This window comes from Equus caballus, chromosome 18 (genome assembly GCF_041296265.1).
Source record: "Equus caballus isolate H_3958 breed thoroughbred chromosome 18, TB-T2T, whole genome shotgun sequence".
Lineage (NCBI taxonomy): Eukaryota > Metazoa > Chordata > Mammalia > Perissodactyla > Equidae > Equus > Equus caballus.
The window spans coordinates 51780760-51801814 of NC_091701.1; the positions used below are offsets into that span (position 1 = coordinate 51780760).

At 36.3% G+C, this 21055-nt stretch overlaps 1 protein-coding gene across 15 annotated transcripts in view; it reads right to left on the reverse strand.

Annotated features, from left to right (window-relative positions):
- The window catches only part of SLC25A12 (solute carrier family 25 member 12), a 190207-nt gene that overhangs the window by 71274 nt on the left and 97878 nt on the right, over positions 1-21055 (reverse strand). For all 15 annotated transcript variants that reach the window (XM_070241230.1, XM_070241217.1, XM_070241221.1 and 12 more), the window contains one exon: positions 4902-5044. Coding sequence is in view for 6 of the 15 variants with exons in the window: in XM_070241217.1 (XP_070097318.1) it covers positions 4902-5044 (143 nt within the window). In the remaining 9 variants the exon portion in view is untranslated. The remainder of the gene's footprint in view (positions 1-4901; positions 5045-21055) is intronic.

Genomic DNA, 21055 nt, shown 5'->3' on the forward strand with positions numbered 1-21055 from the left:
GAAAGGAAGAAGAGAAACTGTCACTATTTGCAATGACATGATTTTATCTACAGAAAACCCTAAGGAATCCACCAAAAAACTTTTACAAATAATAAATGAACATGGTAAAGTTGCAGGATACAAAATCAACATACAAAAATCAGTCACATTTCTATACACTAACAACGAACTAGAAGAAAGAGAAATCAAGAATACAATCCCACTTACAATCAGAGCAAAAGAATAAAATATCTAGGAATGAATTTAACCAAGGAGATGAAATACCTGTACAGTGAGAACTATAAGACACTGTTGAAAGAAATCAAGGAAGACATAAACAAATGAAAAGCTATCCCATGCTCATGGATTGGAAGAATTAACATAGTCAAAATGTCCATATTACCTAAAAGCAAACTATAGATTCAACACAATCCCAATCAGAATCGCAACATTTTTCACAGAAATAGAACACAGAATCCTAAAACTTACATGGAACAAATAGCCAAAGCAATCTTGAGATAATAGAACAAAGTTGGAGGTATCACATGCCCTGATTTCAAAATATACTACAAAGCTATAGTAATCAAAACAGTATGGTTCTGGCAGAAAAACAGGCACACAGATCAATGGAACAGAACTGACAGCCCAGAAATAAACCTACACATTTACAGACAGCTAATTTTTGACAAAAGAGCCAAGAACATACAATGAAGAAAGGAAAGTCTCTTCAATAAATGGTGTTGGGAAAACTGGACAGCTACATGCAAAAGAACGAAAGGAGACCATTATCTTACACTATACAAAAAACTAACTCAAAATGGATTAAAAACTTGAATGTGAGAACTGAAACTATAAAACTCCTAAAAGAAAACAGGCAGTACACTCTCTGACATAAGTCTAAGCAGTTTCTTTTTGAATATCATGTCTCCCCAGGCAAAGGAAACAAAAGAACAAACAAACAAATGGGACTACATCAAACTAAAAAGCTTCTGCACAGCAAAGGAAACCACCAACAAAATGAAAAGACAATCTACCAATTGGGAGAAAGCATTTGCAAATCATGAATCTGATAAGGGGTTAACATCCAAAATATATAAAGAACTCATACCACTCAACACAAAAGCAAACAAGTAGATCAAAAAATGGGCAGAGGATATGAACAGACATTTTTTCAAACAAGATATACAGATGGCCAACAGGCACAGGAAAAGATGTTCAATGCCACTAATTATTAGGGAAATGCAAATCAAAACTACAACAAGATATTATTTCACACCTGTCAGAATGGCTATTATCAAAAGATAATAAATATCAAGTGTTGGAGAGGATGTGGAGAAAAAGGAACCCTCGTACACTGCTGATGGGAATGTAAACTGGTGCAGCCGCTATGGAAAACAGCATGTAGATTCCTCAAAAAACTAAAAATAGAACTACTATATGATCCAACTATTCCACTTCTGGGTATTTATCCAAAGAACACAAAAATCACCAGTTCAAAAAGATACATGCACCCCTATGTTCATTTAAGCATTATTGACAATAGACAAGATTTGGAAGCAACTCAAGTACTCATCAATGGATGAATGGATAAAGAAGATGTATATACACATGGATAAAGAAGATATATATATATACACATACACACACACACACAAAGGAATACTACTAAGCCATAAAAACAAGACAAAACCATGCCATTTGTGACAACATGGATGGATCCTGAGGGTATTATGCTAAGCAAAATAAGTCAGACGGAGAAAGACAATTACTGTATGACTTCACTCATATGTGAAAGATAAACAAACAAACACATAGAGAACAGATTGGTGGTGACCAGAGGGAAAATGGGCAGGGGGAGGTTGAAAGGGGTAAAGGGCACATGCGTATGGTGACAGATACCAACTACACTTGTGGTGGTGAACACGATACAATCTACAGAAGTCGAAATATAATGATGTACACCTGAAATTTATATAACATTATAAACGAATGTCACCTCAATAAAAAAAATTTTTTTTAAGTATTAAAGAAACTTTGACACTGATACTTAACCCTTTTTGAAGTCATAGGCCCTTTTGAAAACCTGGGATTTCTCCCTAGAAAAATTCAGATACAAATCCATTCATTTTGCGTTATATTTCAGTAAATTCAGGAACCTCTGAAGACCATCTATGAACAGATTAGGAATTGCAGTGTTGGGGCCAGCCCACTGGCACAGCGATTAAGTGTGCACATTCCTCTTTGGTGGCCCAGGGTTCGCCAGTTTGGATCCTGGGTACGGACATGGCACCACTTGGCAAGCCATGCTGTGGTAGGCGTCCCACATAGAAAGTAGAGGAAGATGGGCACAGATGTTAGCTCAGGGCCAGTCTTCCTCAGAAAAAAGAGGAGGATTGGCAGCAGATGTTAGCTCAGGGCTAATCTTCCTCAAAAAAAAAAAAAAAAAGGAATTCTGGTGTTTCTAGAAAATTCCACCTTTCTCTGCTTTTAAAAATAATCTATATCTCATAAACTCATTTATAATTTTTATGACCTAACTCTATGAATCAGATTTCCTACCCAATCCTAATCTGACTAATTCCAAAGAGAGTGAAAAAAAAGGGAAGTTTAAGAAGTTTTTAAAATTTGAAATAGAAGATTTACCTTTTAAAAAACTCATTTTTGATTTATTCTCCTCTGGCAACTTAAACCCTTGATTCCACTTGACCACTCTTTAGCAAGACAACTGAGTCTGGGAGAACCACATAAAGCTTCAAAAAAGACACACTACTGAGATGGACCTGAGCAGATGGTCACAAAAGGAAGCATCTGAAAAGATATGGATACCCTGAAAGCAGGTCTCAGATCAAATTAATAACAACAAACACTCTGATAGTTTTTCTTTTTTTTTTAATGAATATCAAATTTATTGTTTGGAAATTAAATGACATCAAACTTCTGTCAGTCTGGATTTAATTATTTTATTTTATTTTTTTTAATTATGTGTTTACCTTTTTAATTGAGGTAACACTGGTTTATAACATTATATAAATTTCAGGTGTACATCATTATATTTCAATTTCTCTGTAGATTTTCTCATGTTCATCATCCAAAGGCTAATTACCATAGATCACCATACACATCTGCCTCATCACCCCTTTCACCCTCCTCCCTCCCCACTGCCCCTCTGATAGTTTCTAAAAGAGCTAAATATATATGTTACCTTTAATAATTTAGAAGAAATTCTGATTAAATATAGCTAGTTTTCATATGCCTTACTGTCTAATCACAGCTGATTTCACTTAGAGACTAGACACAAAATGTATACAAGTTCCCCAACATCTGCCATTGACAAATTATATAAAATCTTTCCAAGATACAAAATAGTCATAGTAAATTTCACACACTGTGCTAGATTCTGTGGGAAAATAAATTTATACAATACTAACCCTGGACTCAAAGAAGAACTTAGATACCAACATTTCTACTTTATCACAGCCTCCTAAACGGATTTCAATGCATACAACTCTTGTCCTACTCCAACCTATCATTTTTCTAAAATCTCATCATATTTGTGGTAATGAAATAACTTTTAAAGATTCCACATTGCCCATTTTTTCAAAGTTTTTCACACAAACACCTCTACAGGTAGGAGAAAGAACCAAGACCCTTGCAGGCCTGGGGACATAGCTCGGAACTCACAAAACCAGTCAAAACTTTCTTTATAATTCATACAAATATTCTGTTCGCTCCATAACATGGTCATATTTGATTTTAATATAAAAATGTTGTGGTTTCCCACTTGATTTGAGTAAACTGACACTCTAGTAAGATGCACTTTGTTATTTCTGTAGCTGCACACACCCATATAACGTCAGGCTAAAAATACCTTCAAGACTGAGAGTCAGGAGGCTCCAGGAGACAGTCAAAACCTAGCACACAAGGTCCCCAGCTCTACTTCAACCACAACTCCAACAACAAAGCAACACTACAGCTACGCCAAAGTACTCGTAACACAACCTCCCCACCGTCACTCCCCAAAACACACACACACAGACACACACACACAGCCCATGATGTTCCATGCCACAGCTATTCCCTTTCCTGGAATTCTCCTCCCTACTTGTCCAACCAACAGCAAGCACCTATTTGTCTTACCAGATTTCATTCAAGCATCACCTCTTTATCATGCTGTCCTGACCACCCAAAGCAGTTAACCACGCTTTCTTGGGTGTCCTTTGTACCTTTCCTATACTTCTATTATAGCACCTCATTCCCGGAGTATTACTTTTTTCTCTTTGTTTCCTCCAACCTCTTCCTCACTAGGCCATGAGCTTCTTCTTAAGAACAGGAACCTCATTTTATTTATGCTTCTATTTCTAAGGTCCAACCGTGCCTGGCAAATGGTGGTTGTTCAATAAATGCTTGTCAAATAAATGAGTAGACAGATAAATGAACAAATGCCACTCTCTAAATTCTTCCCTGATTTATTTTTCCTCATAGCACTTGTAACCTCAAAACATGTTATAATTTACTTTTAAATTTTGTTTAGTGTTTTTGCATAGTTTATTCACTGATGTAATTCTATCACTTAGAACAGTGCCTAAAACATAGTAGGTACTCAATATTTATTGAACAGATGAATGAATGAAAGAAATACACTTAGTAGTTCTGAAAATACACTTAGTTATCTGAAATTCATTTTGCTCAGATTACTCAATAGAAAAATACAATTTTTCACACGTAATTTTTTTTTAAAGAAAGAAATACTAGTATATTTGATAATGGCAGTAAATAACACTGTTTTTATAAACTTCTAAGAAAAGATACAGTTTACTAATATTAAAATTCCAGATGGTCATAGGTAAACTTAGAAAGTTGACTTATTTTTTAATAAGATATTGCAGAACATTAATTTTTAATAAATGTATAAATGTTCTTACCCATCCTTGGTTTGATCGGCTACTCCTGCTAAGAGCTGCACAATCTTCGGATTGCTATTTGGATCATTATACAGTCCAAGATAGCGCTGGACAAAGTCTTCCGGGGTCATGTAATGTTCTCCATCAACCTCAGTACTGGCATACTAAAAAATAAACAAATAATGTATACTTAAAAATTAAATTATTCAGTATCATTTTGTAGCCAACAAATGTTTTGTGAAAAGGTAAACTAAAGGCCATTATCAAAATCAAAATAAGGATAATAAATGCAGAATTTTTCTCTAGATAGTGAAAAATATACAACCAGAGTCTGATTTAATAACATTGGTAAAGTACTGATACATGCTACAATATGGATGGACCTTGAAAACATTCTAAGTAAAGAGGCCAGACACAAAAGGCCACATATTGTATGACCCCATTTACATGAAACGTCCACAATGGGAAAATCCATAGGAATAAAAAGTTGAAGAGTAGTTGCCAGGAGGTGGGAGGAGCAGGGAAAGGAGAGTAACTGCCTAAACATGTATGGGATTTCTCTTTCAGGGTGATGAAAATGTTCTGGAATTAGATAGTGGTGATGGTTGCACAATATTGTAAATATACTAAACAACACTGAATGGTATACTTTAAGATGGTTAACATGGTGAATTTTGTTATGTGACTTTTATCTCAAATATATATATTTTATATATATCACTTATAATGTAAGATGTGTATATATACTACACTATATATATTATTATATATATGTAAGAGAAGAAATATGAGAAAGATGAAGAAAGGTAAAAGAGTAGCCAAAGTGACCATGACCTGAAAGTGAGATAGACTCCCAGGGGCTTCCTGCCTACAAGAGTCAGGGAGGGGGGTGGGGGGAGGAACATATCCTGCCAAATCTTAAAAGGGAAATGAATGAGAAAAGCATATAAACAAGAATTTCCGTCGTAGGTAATCATTCTAAGTTCCAGTAGCTGGAAAAAAGAATCAAAAATATTCTGCCTTTTATGTTGATCATTTTTTTAAATAAAATAATAATAATACCTGCCTATCAAATAAATGCCTCATTATTTTAACGGTTTTATGTACTATGGCATGACCAAACATGAACAACCAGAGCCCCCCTCTCTGGGTTGGAGCTGATCAATTTAGCTACTTCAGCCAACTATCAAAGTAGTAATATCAGAAAATTTCCCAGAACTGAAGAATACAAGGGCTCACAAGTGCCAAGCACAATAAATCAAAACAAACAAAACAAAGACCCACAACAGGGCCTGGCCCATAATCATAAAATTACAGAACATCAGAATAAAAAGAAAATCGTAAAAGTTTTCAGAGAGAAAAAACAGGTCACATATAGAGAATTACGAATCACTGGCATCAATGTTTCCTCAAGAGAAACATTGGCAGCTTGAAGACAACGCGGTAAGGCCTTGAAAATGCTAAGAGAAATGATTTCCAACCTAGAATTCTAAACTGAGCCAAACTTTCAATCAATTGTAAGGGTGGGTTAAAAGCACTTTGAGGTATCCATGTTCTCAATACTTTTCTCTCCCTTCATGTACCCTTTCTCAGGAAGTTATAGGAGAATTTGACCCATCAAAAAGAGGACGTGAATACCAAGTAAAAGGAAGATGTGGGATCCAGGAAACAGATGATCCAACCCAGGAAAGTGGCCAAAGGAAATCCCAGGACAATAAATGTGCCTCGGGCTCTAGAGCACCTCATCCTCGGGGCAGATGGAGGGCTCTAAGAACGAAAGCCACTGGGGAGAATGGAATGCAGGAGTATCCAAGGCATTTGGCTACACAGAAAAGAACGCTGGGAGGAATTTAAATCTTTGCTCAAGATTTAAATGAGATAGATGAGATTGTCACCTCATCAATGAGTCCTAGTCTTATCATCCTATTTAGTTTTACAACTCATGCCTGTATCTGTATTCCCAATCCTCTTACATTGCTCTGCTTGTCTTCCCCTTGGCACCTATCACCTTCTAACACACTATATTTTACTTCTTTATTATGTTCACTGTCTATCTCCCAACTAGAATATAAGTGTCACAAAGGAAGGAATCTCTGTCTAGTTTGTGCACTGGTGTAGCCCAAACACCTAGCATAATGCCTGGCACACAGTAGGCACTCAGTAAATATTTGTTAAATTAATGAACTGGTAATAGGTATACAAATCACTAAGTAAATAAAAGGGTCATTTTTAACTCTATGAAATAGTACTTTTGTTGTAAAAAATAGGAAATATTATTATAATACATGATGGCTCAAAATAGACATTACAGTCATAATGTAGATACTAAATATTAATTTAATAACAATTATAAATATACTGAGAGGAATGGAGGGAGAAAAATGGGGCAGAAAGTAGTATTGGGAAGCTAAGTTCTCAACTACTGTAATAGAAAGTCAATAATGTCTAGCAATAGCAGTATAGAAATATGAAGGGAAAAATCAAAAAAAATAGCTAAAAGAGTCAAAGGGGCCGGCCCCGTGCCCGAGTGGTTAAGTTCACGTGCCCAGCTTCGGCAGCCCAGGGTTTTGCCGGTTCGGATCCTGGACACGGACATGGCACCGCTCATCAGGCCATGCTGAGGTGGCATCCCACATGCCACAACTAGAAGGACCACAACTAAAATATACAACTATGTACTTGGGGGATTTAGGGAGAAAATGGAAAAATAAAATCTTTAAAAAAAAAAGTTACAAATGGTTGCTTCTGGAAAACAAGACAGGGATGGGAAGGATCAGATCAAAAGACTGTTGATTTGCTCTCTGATTAAGCATTTCATGTCCTCATTTGTGAATCTGACTAAACCAAGCCACCAGCTCTTTCAACAAGGAGAGAATTAAGGCAAAAATGTTTCCTTTGTCGTATTCTGAAAAACACCACAGAGGCTATTACAGCCAATGCCATATCACCCTTACTAGCTGATGCTCCCAAAAGCACCTAACAAATATCACCCCAAAATAAAGTCAGGTTCTCCCTACATGCTAGAAAAGTCATTCCTGATAGGGTCCTGGGTCTAAATCCTGGCTCTACCACTAACTTTCTGTGAGTTGTTCAACAACTCCATTCTCCTGCCAGGCCTCTAGATCTATCACACATCCATAAAATGACTAAATAATCTTTGATGTTTCAAAACAATAGGTATGCAAACATAGGACAAAGAAAAAACAAACTGTATGGTATTGATACTAATAGTGAACGGACTCTCCCAATTCATGACAATTGCTTCTTCCCCTCCTCATTCTTCAACATATGATATAGTTGGACATGGTTTACCAAAATCAGAAAACCACCAGTCAAGGACAGGCAGGAGTGGGGAAGGTAAAATGTCAGGGAGACTACTGCAATTAGAAAGAGGAATCACCACAAGGAAGTCTAAAAATAGAATTTAAGCCGACTGACAAGTCAACCACTAACCAGAATACGAGTGCCAAACAATAGTATGAGAAATGTACCATGGGAACCAAAAAGGAGTGGTTCAGTCTGAGGACAGGTGAGATGGGGTTGGCAGGAGGAAGGAGAAACTTCAGAATAGGCCTTGAAACTAAAATTCAATTTCAACTACAAATGGAGAAAAAGGGTATTTCAGCCTTAAAAAAAAAAAAGGTGAACAAATATAGAAATTTAAAAATAATTTTTTTTCTTTTTAGGGGCGTGGGAGGGTTGGTTGGAGAGAGATGTGGTAATAAAGAGAGAGTATACAAAGCTATGTAGAAGGTGAAACTGAAAACGCAGTTTGAGACCAGATGGTGGAAGACTTTGAACGCTAAACTGAATAGTCTGAACTTTACTCTGTGGCCCATGGGATACCACTAAAAATTTTAGGGGAAGAGAGAGGCATGATCTGACCTCTAGTCTCTCTGGTGGCACCGTGAAAGATGGATTAGAGAACAGAGAAACTGACTGGGTGCAGGGAGACTAAGCAGCGGCTACCGCAAAGACCCAGGTGAAAGAGGCTGAGACCTGAACCAAGGCAGTGGAAGTGAAAAGAAAAAAATAATGGCTTATCTATTTCTCTTTTTTACACAAATGATAACATATTATTTACATCATTCTGGATATCCTGGTTTTTCAAATTCAGTCCTTTTGAAAAGTGATTTAGCAATATATATATGTACATATGCACATATATAAAAAACCACAAAAATGCTCATATCCTTTGTCAAAGAATCCTGGGCCTGACTCCTACAAAAAATTTAAAAGAAGGAAGAACTAAATATAAAATAAGAAAATACAAGATATGGGTTATGGTGATCTTTGTTCTCTCTCTTCACAATTGTTTGTGTTGCTTGCTTTCTTTAATTAGTAGATGTCAATTTTCAAAAGACAGCAAATATGAAAACATGTCAGAGTTAGTACTGACAAAATTTGGCAACTAATTGTCCAGTTCTTCTTGCCACACAGGTGTCTAGTATCTAATACTAACACCTGAATTTGATTGCCAAGACTACCATTACACACACAGAATACACACACTGACAGTATAAACTGAATTACCAGGATTTTACAATATTCTTGCCTTTAAAACTATTAGGAAATAGAGCGGCCTCAGCACAAACCAGCAAGGACACAGCAGCCAACAAGAAAAACAAGAAAGAAATGCTTTTGTTGACATGTACTGGAACAGAGTCTGCCAGTATCTGGGATTATAAATAATGCCAGAGAATCACTTACCCCGAGGTATTTTGCTAGTGTTTTCCCCAACTCTCCTAGTCTATTTTAACTTGATTTTAACTGAAAGATAAAGTGTATAGCTCAGAGGAAAAAAACACAAGTCTTCTCATCCACAAGGAGTCAGTACTTGACTTCTGCAGGAGACAGTTAACTAATTAACTCATTGAATTAGAGACAATTACTTGGCAATGTCAGTGAGCCTGTTGCCTGAACAGACAGAACAGAAGAGGGAGTTTAGCACTGAAACTAGAATCTACCCACAGTCAGTCAAGATGCTAAAACATTTTAGATATTATATTAACAAAGAAAAGCAGGTACCTCAAAAACAGGTGATGTATTTAAACCAAAAGTATTGTTTAAAATACGAATGACCCATTTATTTTAAACAACTTCATTACTTTTAATGCTTATTTTAATTGACTGGATAATAATGTTGTAGACACACACAAAAAAGTCAACGTGGCCCACAGTAACACATAAGGCTAGAAATAAGAAAAGGTTAAGTGGTCTTATTGAGACCTTCTATTTCTAAGTAAAATGACATGTGTTTACATTAAAAATGATAAAAGGCATTTAAAACAAAGTTTTGAGCCTCCCAGGCTAACACTGATGCTAAAAATTTAATATCTCAAGTAACTTAGTAGTTTCATAATATCATTTCCATTTTGTTACTATCATTTCAAAGGGTGACCTAAAATGACTTTGAAAGAAATTAACCAAATACTATATCCATACTCCAAATAACTTTAAGAAAAGCGATTAAGATGTTAAGATGATTAAGAGTTAACGATTTGCCATTTCAAAGATGTCTCTTAGGCAGTTGTAAATCCCTCTTGGGCAAGAAGTCAAGGACACGTGAAAGACATAGACAAGAAATAGCTGACACTAGCTGAACAAAAATGGGCAGTCTATTTTCTTGATTAAATTTTTCCAAACCCAACTCGACTATTTGAATGTAAAAGTGCACATAGCTTTGACATTTCCAGAACTATTTAAATTTACATTGAGTATAGTTCACATGTGCTTGAAAAAGCCTTGACATTTTGAAGCTCAAGAAATAAAATGGATCCTAATGAAAGATCAGACTCTTTATACATTTAATTAAAATTATTACCCATAAAAGATGTAGGGTTTCATATACAGATATATATTGTACTTACACTGAACCACCTCTAGCTCCCAATGAGATCACGTTGTTTAGAAACATTTTGCCTATCCAGCCAAGAGATGAACATTCCAAGGCCTCACTTGACTGGAGTAAACTGGATAGTAGTAATTCCTTTGCAATTTACCAAATTTAACCTTACGTGACCTTTAGAATGCATGCAACCTATATCACAGGTTAACTATAAAGTAGACTTTACAAAGAGTTTACCTGCAACCCTAAATTTCCATTGAGTAAGGGGAAAAAAAGTTAACTTAAACTTCAATGACACTAATAAGTAAAAAACCCAAATAGTTTGAATGATATGAATTACCTGTTTAAATGGTTTAAGTTCAAAAACAGATCCTTTGATGTTTTGTATCTCTAAAAGATTTTCCAGAGATTATAAAGGAAAAATTCTGATTTGCTATGACTAAAAAGCTGGTTACTTTTTAAAAATTATATAGTACATCAAGATCAAGAATTTTCTTGTTAAGTATGCACACCAAGACCAAGGTAATGTATCTAGAAGCACTACTTTTTTTTAAATTATTTTATTGATGTCATATTGGCTTATAAAATTGTGTAAATTTTAGGAGTACCTTATTATATATCAGTTTTTGTACAGACCATATCATGTTCACCATCAATTGTCTAGTTTTTATCTGTCAAAGAAGCACTACTTTTTAAGCCAAAAATCTGCTGAAATCAAATCTTTCAGGTTATTTTGCTTTCATTTAAAAATAGTTATTAAGCACCAACTGTGTGCTGGGCACTTTGCCTGGTACTAGAGATACAGAGATCAAAAAAACGTAGGTCCTGCCCTCAAACATAGCTCAGAGATGATGGTGAAATGGACACCGAAACCAGGGTCAGAAAACGGGTTCTAACCCCCTGTGCCATTAACTAGTTGAGATTTCCCGAGCCTTAACTTAGCCTTAGCTTTCCTTAGCTTCTCTGAGCCTCTTCTCTAACAGGAGGTTACAGAAAGATAGAGTCTTGTTGTAAGGGAAAAAAATTAGATCTTGAACACCAAAATACTTGGAAACTGTAAAGCGAATGCATATTGAAATAGTTGTTCTAAAATGCTTAGAGACACAGAAAAGCATGGGATGTTTGTTTCCCTTCTTGCTTATCAAATTTTTCTGCTTTTGTCCAAATGTGCAGGAGTTATTGTTCTAACTCTTCATCTTTCTCCAAACCAAGATTTCCTTGGGGTTGGCTTCTATCGTTCTTGGATTTACCAGGGGTGTCGGTCCTGACTGGTCTAGGCAGCTTCATCTCTGCTTATCCAATATGTGGCTGTAATATGAGTCAAAACAAACTGTTCCTCCATGATGTTGTGCCAACTGAGATGAACAGACATTTTCAGATCTTAACGTCCTTTCAATTTCAGTAACTCTCAAATGAGAATGTCATGAAGTTTCATAACTATAGATAACACATAGCATTTCCTATATAGAAAAATTAATTACATGAACAATGAAAGAAGACATGACCAACGCAAGAGCTGGGCATATGAAGCTAATCTTCTTGCTGTCCTTCACTATGACTGCTCTTACTCCTAATGGAAGCCAAATTTAGTCAGGAATGCCTGCCCTTTCACTACACAAGCGCTCTGCATAATGAGGAAAGACCACAATAACCCGGACACACAAACCCTGTTACAACAGCGCCATGTGGAATTCATCTATCATAATAATATTTTAATGAGAAAAAATAATTTTTAGCACATATAGCCACATTAATTTTAACTTTATTGAGCGACATTAATTTTTTAAAACAGATTTTAATTAGTGATACAAAATGTTTGATATTTACTAAAATCAACTGCGCATGCATTAGGAAAGGTAGTTTTAGGCATCGAATTTTAATTACCACTTTCAGCTGCATATTTCACATACACTAGAAACAAAACCTTCTATTTAATTTTGCAAAGAAAATTCTCCAGAAGTTTGCTTTTCTCATTCAGACTTCTTCCATGAAACACTGTGTGCTTATTTCTCTTTTTGCCTTAACATAAGTATTTTTACTGTCCATTCTGGCAAATCCTACTATCAGCTACTAAATAATGCAATTCCTAACAAAGTGAGGGGGTACAACACCCTTGTTAATCACTGAAATCAAGTGAAGCTACCATAATAAACTAGGCCTACCAAAACAATTTCCCCCTCAAAATGGCCAAAAACCTTGGAAATAAAATGACCCCAAAGTACTCAATAACTGGAACTAGAATGCTTCCCAGGGAAGATTAAGTTGAATGATTAATTTGCATTGTTCTTAAATACTTCAATCTCTTGGTCTAAGTAACCATGGGAACATACAAGGAGTATATATACTTATTAAGCCTGGGCAAATCATATCTTTGACAGTCAAGGTGCAGCTCCTAGGGGGATGCAATGCTTAAATGTTGGTAAGCCTTGATTACATACCAAGATTTTTGCCATAGAGAAAGGAGGACCTTTATCCTGGTAGGGAGGGGAAAATATTAAAAGATTTAAGAGACAGCTCTACCACATGTAATGTATGAATCTGGCTTGGATCCTGATTTTAATAAAGCAACAAAAAAATACAAAACAATCAGGGAAATTTCAACACTAAATGGAAATCTATGATATGAAGGAATATCTTTAGGTGTGATAATCACATTGTGGTTTGTTTGGTTGGCTTTTCAGTCATCATCTTTTAGAGATACATACTGATGTATTTATAGATGCAGTGATACGATGTCTGGGAATTGCTTCAAAATAATCTAATGCAGCTGAAATACAGATGAAGTAAGATTAGCCACAATGGTGAAGTTGAGTGATGGGTTTATGGCAATTCATTATACTGTTTTCTCTAAATTTATATATGTTTAAAATTTTCCATAATAAAAAAAGTTTTTTAAAAGGCTGCAGAAAAATAATGAGATGATTCTATATGTCCTAACATCCCTGTAGCGCCAAACAATATTAAGTGAAAAAGGCAATTCACTTAAAATATATAGTCTCCTCCATTTACTGTATAATTTTTAGAAAGTTACTCGATCTTTCTGGGGTTTAATTTCCTCATTTATAAAAAGAGAATACTAATGGTACCTATCTTATAGAGTTGTTCTGAGGATTAAATACGATGATTTGTATAAAACACTTAGAACAGTGCCTGAGACATAACAGTGACTTGGTAAGTAAGCAATATAGCACAGTTTGAGAAACCCAATACTGGCCATGGCACTGGTTTCAGTGAATGATGCTTCAGGAATTTCAGCAGTACTAAGTAAGAGAGCTGGACAGAACAGGAAGATGATGATTAAGGAAAAGTTACACATGGGTGGCCCCGTGGTGTAGTGGTTGGGTTTGGTGTGTTCCACTTTGGCAGCACAGGTTCACAGGTTCAGATCCCAGGCACGGACCTACACCACTTGTCAGCCATGCTGTGGAAGTGACTCACATATAAAGTGGAGGAAGACTGGCACAGATGTTAGCTCAGGGCTAATCTTCTTCAGCAAAAAAAATGTTACATGCATAAAGAATGAATTATACTCTCTTTCAGGTCTGTCTCTAGGTATTTCGGAGCCTATGGTTGGACTATTATTTCTTCTCTGGTCCAGACTGAGTAATTAAAGGTTCAAAAAAAACTCTGTACATATCTTCCACAGTCTTAGACCACGGCTATACCTCTTCTCAGAAACTACAGACTTGAGAGATATTACCTCTTTGGTGGTATTTCTGAAAGTGGAGATTTGTAAAGATCTTCACATGTATGTCTCAAGAATGTGAATAATTAACTGATTACATGTACATAATCATAAACACAAATTAACATCTTAGTCACTTTATAGGTCCAGCACAGCTACCTGGGGAAGACAAGGGACTCAGATCCTATTCAGGAAAGAAAAGTCCTCATCTCATCTTAGAAGAAAAAGAGGGGACAAGGAACTAAGCTTTATTCGGTTCTCCATGTATCAGGCACCATTTACATATTACCTCATTCAATCTTTGTAACATCCCTATGTGCTAGATGTCGTTATCCCAGACGAGGAAACAGCCTCCAAAAGTAACGTAAACACCTAAAGTCACACAGCAAAAAGGGATCAAATAAGGATTCAAATCTGGCTTAGACTACAAAGCCCACGTAGGCTCCAGCTACACTCTACTGCCTCCTGAGTGAAAAGGAGTCAACTGAGGCCCAGCTCAAGATATTCTAAGAACCCTAAGAACAGGAGGGAACCAAATTGGAAGAAGCAGTCTAGTCAAAATCATCCATGAGAAAGCACAGGAATGTGTAAGAAAGTTTACGCTTCAATATGATCTATTTAAAATAGAAACTGAATCATTTCACTTCCAAGGTGAAAGACCCGCAGTGGTATCCATGCCGCTCTTAAAAAAAAATCCAAACTCTTCTCCAACTCCTACAAATAAGGCCCTGCTCCAAGTGGCTACTTGAGTCTCATCTCTGACCAGCCATTCATCCCCTTGCTCACTGGTGCTTCAGGCACACCGGCCTCCTCCTGTTGTCGACCAGACCAAACCTTTATTCACACTGAGGCCTTTACACATGTAAGCTCGCTGTTTGGAATTCTCTCTACCTACCTTTTAGTTCTCAGCTCTAATATCACCCCCTCAGGGACCTTCACTGAACACCCTTTTGAAAAATGATGGCCTTTTCCATCATTCTGTTTATTTCCTTATTGGACTGATCACAATCTGCAATTGCTTTTTTTTTTTTTTTTTTAACGTGTGGGCTTTCTTACTGTCTCACCCCTGCGTAGAATATGAGGTCCTACCTTCACTGAACTCCCTTCTCTATCTTATCCCTGTAAAGGCAGAACCTAGCTCAACACCTAGCCTGGCACATAGGAGGAAATTAAAAATGTATTGATTGGTACTAGAACATAACATGGCATTTAATAACAGTAATTTTCTCATTGTTTCAATTACTCTAGTTGATTCAAGGATAAAGTCTCACTATGATGCTAGTGTGCCCGAATGCCTAACACTTTTAATGCCTATAGTTTTTTTAAATGAGAACTTTATATAGTTTATGGCAAATACTTTATAAAACTTAAAGATAAAGGTTATCATCTTCAATTCCTATATTCTGAAGAACTGGTGAAAACCCTTAATCAGTGTGGCTAAGAAAACTATAGATTCCCTTTTGTGTCTCACATTGAGTTTACTCAATCCAATTTATGCCGGAAAGGCCTCTTTTAACTTCAGGTTCTGAATTGCTAAATTACTAACTTGCTCAAAATTTAATACATACACATTGAATTTATTTGCTTTTATTTTCTCCTAATTCTTCTCCCAACCAAGTTAACAATCTAGTATCTATCCTTCCATACCTTTCTCAATGCCCCTTAAGTCACACAAACATAAATATGTATAAATATACATACAACATATATGAAATGACTTTTAGAAAACTAGAATCATGCTACATACACTTCTTGACATCTTTCTTTTCTCACTAAGGGTACATTAGAAATCCCTCCAAATTAACTGGAATAGGCCTAACTCATTCTTTTTAGTATCTACATAATTTTTCATGGTATGGTTATTCCATAATTTTTCTACCACTCCCCTTTGACTACATTTATTTTGGGGTTTTTTTGAGGAACAACTGAGTGCTGCACTAACAACCCTGAACATAAATATTCTTGTGAGTGTTTTTATTTCTCTGGAATAAATATCCCCAAGGTGGAACTGTTTGTTCAAACAGTATCTCCTTTTTATTTTAAATCACTGCCAGACTGCTTTCCCAAGAGTCTCTGTTTCCACAAATACCGTATGAGAGCACCTTTTTACTCCACCTTCAGTCTCAGCAGATGTTATCATTCTTTAATACTTGATAATCTTATTATAACCTTAATATTGTAGCACACATTCAATGCTTTTGAAAACATAGCCCTAACGCATACACCAACAAAGTGGAAGGGTCTCCTGCCAAAAGCCCTGCCTAATTCCCTTCTCAGGCTCAGGTTACTACCAAAAGTAAATAAATACATAAAATGTAAACAAATATTTATTGAATAAAAGGACATTGGGGGGCCGGCCCAGTGGTGCAGTGGTTAAGTGTGCATGTTCCACTTTGGCGGCCTGGGGTTCGCCGGTTCAGATCCTGGGTACGGACATGGCACCACTTGGCAAGCCATGCTGTGGCAGGCGTCCCACAGATAAAGTAGAGGAAGACGGGCATGGATGTTAGCTCAGGGCCAGTCTTCCTCAGCAAAAGGAGGAGGATTGGCAGCAGTTAGCTCAGAGCTAATCATCCTCAAATAAACAAATAAATAAATAAAATGACATTTCTTTCCATTAAAATTAATATTAAATTAATTAAAATTAAAGTTTGAATTAAAAATAATCACTCTTTGCTTTATATTAGCAGCATCTTCTTCCACTATTCTCTAATCCAAAATAAACAACATAGGAAAAAAATGCAGTTTCATAATTTGATATGGGATACGATCTTCACTGTTACATTGATGATAATGAGAAAAAGAACAAGATCAAAATAATACTTGAGTTCTACATTGCAGTACATTTTTGGTCTAGCATATATAATGGCAAGTACAGTCTCAATATGTGTTGCTTTTATATACAATACATTGATAAACGAACAACAGAAAGTCTATCAACTAAAAAAAGAGATCTTGAAAAATCATTCACTTAAAACAGTTTTTGATAAACCTACTTTGCCACAAAGCACAAACCAGATTAACTCTTCGTTTTAAAATCTGTCAGGTTTATAACAGCCTGTGACATTCCTGTTGTCCTCACCTCACCTCCCTCTTCATTGCTTCTATTGTCTCCTTTTGCTACTGTATACTTCTGATGTAGCAAAATTGGGTCAATGATAGTGCGTGGGTGAGAAGGGGAAAGAAGAAAGACAGAAATGAAGAAATGACAGTTGTAAGGGTGCTAATAGTAAAATCTTAGCTTGACAACTTGTTGTAAAATTATAGCACAGTCTAACACATAAGAATTCACTTGTTGTGCTCCAATTTTACGAACTTGGGGGGGCAGGAAAAAGCAGAATCCTAGTGAATATTATTATTTGTTTTTTTAACTAATAGAAAATATAGCTCATCAAAATTTGAGAAGCAATAACACCAAAAAAAATCTATTTCCCTATAATCAAAATAATACTTTACTCTTACAAAGCCCTTCTCATGAACTTGCACACATAATTTCATTAAACATAAAGATACCAGCATTTTCAAATAGGAATATTTTGCTGTTTACAAAATAAATGACTTTTGAGGCATACTGACTATTTGTGAATTTAGACAGTTAATGACACAGATCTAAATTTTACCAAAAAAGAGCTTTCAATTGTATTCTAAAACTCAAAATAAAATCTTCTCTGTAGTCTTTAAATAGCTCAAATGATCCTGAACTCCAGTGACTTCAAAATCCTACCAAAATATACTAATAACAGAATAATCTATATTTTAGTGTTTGACTATATCTTTTTCTTCTTAAGTATGCTTTTTGGTGAGGAAGATAGGCCCCGAGCTAACATCTGTTGCTAATCTTCCTTTTTTTTCTCTCCCCAAAGCCCCAGTACATAGTTGTATAATCTAGTTGTAGATCATTCTAGTTCTTCTATGTGGGAGGCCACCACAGCATGGCTTGATGAGCGGTGTGTAGGTCCCCCCCCAGGATCCCAACTGGCATACCCTGGGCTGCCGAAGCAGAGTGCACAAACCTAACTACTCAGCCACTGGGCCTGCCCCAACTATCTCCTTTTTGTGATACTCAAGCTCCCATAGGACCATTCTCCCTAGTTCCCCTTCTCCTCCTTCCCACTTTAGTTGTAGATATCACTTGTAAATCAGTCCCTTATTCTGTCTTGTTCATTTTATATTTAATCCCCCTAACCAGAAGGATTCATCTACCACCTGTATGAATTTCTATCTGTCCGAACCTGACTTTAACTTATTGTGACACATTTATTTAGCAACCAACTTTAAACCCCTCCCCCCTAAATTCCCAAAATAGATGCCTTAGTAATTAACATCTATCCTAAAAATGTCAGATTCACTACTCCTTCCTTTACTTCCATATTTAATACCAAATTCAATAGATTTATCCCTTACAAAGTCCCTGGTATTGTCCTTCCTTTCCATTTCCCCAGCCATCAGCCACTCCACGTCATTATCTCCCACATGTATTGTTTCAATAGCCTCTTAGCTGTTTGTCCTACCTACTTCCAACCTCTGTACGCTTTATCCAACAGACACAAAGAGCTGCCAGAATTCACCACTTCAATTTGCCCACTCAGAAACCCACAGTGTCTCCCTACTGTTTCAAATCCAAACCTGTTGGCCAAATGTTCTAGGTAGTTACAGTGTAAAGGCACCTTTTTTTTCATCACCTAAGTAACCAGATTTTTTTTTTCTTTAGCTTCTTAACAAACACAGCTGCCATTAGCCCCTCACATACCTTCAGCTTTTCAAAAATCACTCGTTTCAAGATCCCTCAAGCAGTAATAGGGTAAGGATGAAGAAGAGTATGGGTTCTGTAGTTTGATTTAAATCCAGCCTCTACAACTTAGGAACTAAGTGACATTGGCCAAGTCATTTAACTTCATCTATATAAGAGAGACACTATCCCTACCTCCTAATGTTGCTGTGAAAATTAGTATCATTAGTATCATATCCTTAAAGTACCAGGCCAACGCCCAGCACACTGCAGAATGATCAATACATGTTAGCCATTGTCATTACTATTACATCACCACTCTGATCAAGGTAAGCCAATGTGATTGCTCTACCAGAGGCTACACATTTTCCTTCACTACTTTTTTTTTTTAAAGATTTTATTTTTTTCCTTTTTCTCCCCAAAGCCCCCAAGTACATAGTTGTATATTTTCAGTTGTAAGTCCTTCTAGTTGTGGCATGTGGGATGCCGCCTCAGCATGGCCTGATGAGCGGTGCCATGTCCGCGCCCAGGATCCAAACAGGGAAAACCCTGGGCTGCCGGAGCAGAGCATGCAAACTTAACTACTCGGCCACGGGGCGGGCCCTCCTTCACTACTCTTGACTCTCTCAACCATAAACTGTTAGAGATGGAATGGTTCTCAGAAAGGAGCTAGTCACATGTCCATTACCATTCAAGTCTTGGCTCAGTCCTCCCCTTTGATGATTCAACTTGGTGTCTACTACTAAACTAAATACAAGTGCATAGATGGCACAACAGCAAATAGTCCTCAGTAAATATCTGTTGGGTAAATATGTTAACTGCTAAAGAATTATGTAGTTAGTATGTATTTTTGACTATTACCTCTAAAATATTTATAAGTCATATGCATCTAAAATAAAACTGTTTCTAAACAATGTCCTACAGATTCAAGTAACTATAGTTGGAATTATTCTACATGGAATATTCTATGGAACTATAGTTCATATTCTATGGAACTACAGATAGGAAGTTAAAAAATCTAACATGTTCCTTGGTATCTGTCCTCAAATGATTCAACTAACTATATTGAATCTTTCTAGCTGAAGGTATCTATGCTTTATCTCTTTCTTATCTTTCAATAATTCTTGAGTCAATGCTTTATAGTTAGTGCTAAATGCACAGTTATGAATTCCATATTCAAATAAAAATAAGGCCATCATGAAAATAACGTGTAAAAAGATTAAAAGATTTAAAAGTTGTCAAAAAAGCTACATATAGTCCCAGGTCTCTCCTTGTACTTCCATCCCCCCTCCCAAAAAAACCCAAATCCATACAGAATCACAGATTTTTTTAACACAGGACTGTTAAAGCTGGAAGGACGTCAATTCCCATTCCCTTACCCACTGAGCCCTACACAAGAACACGAAGCCCAGGAAGGCCATAAAATTAGCCTACGGGTACAACAGCTAGATGCAGGACTGGGAATCGAACCTGGTGTTCCTGATACCTAGGTGAGTGCTCTTTTCAATAATACTCATGCATTATTTCAATTGATTTCTTCCATGCCTACTTAATCCAGAAAACAAAATTAACTATATCACATGAACTCCTCGCAAAACAATTTCAACGTTTCAAGTCATAAATAGAACATTTCTAGTACAATTACTTTTGTTCTGGAAATGATGCTTCTCTTTATCAGATCTTATAAAATTTAAGATTCCCATTGTCACGAATTCTTTTCCACGAACTACACATATCTATGGTCATCTATGCAGCCTCCTCCCCAACAATAGCTTAAGCAATCCACATATCTCATAAAAATGTCATCTATTCCAGGCCCATCAGCATATGATAGAATCTGTTCCTAATATAGAACCGTAGACTTTGGGAGTTGGAAGGAACCCTGGAGATCACTTCTCATTCTACGGAGGAAA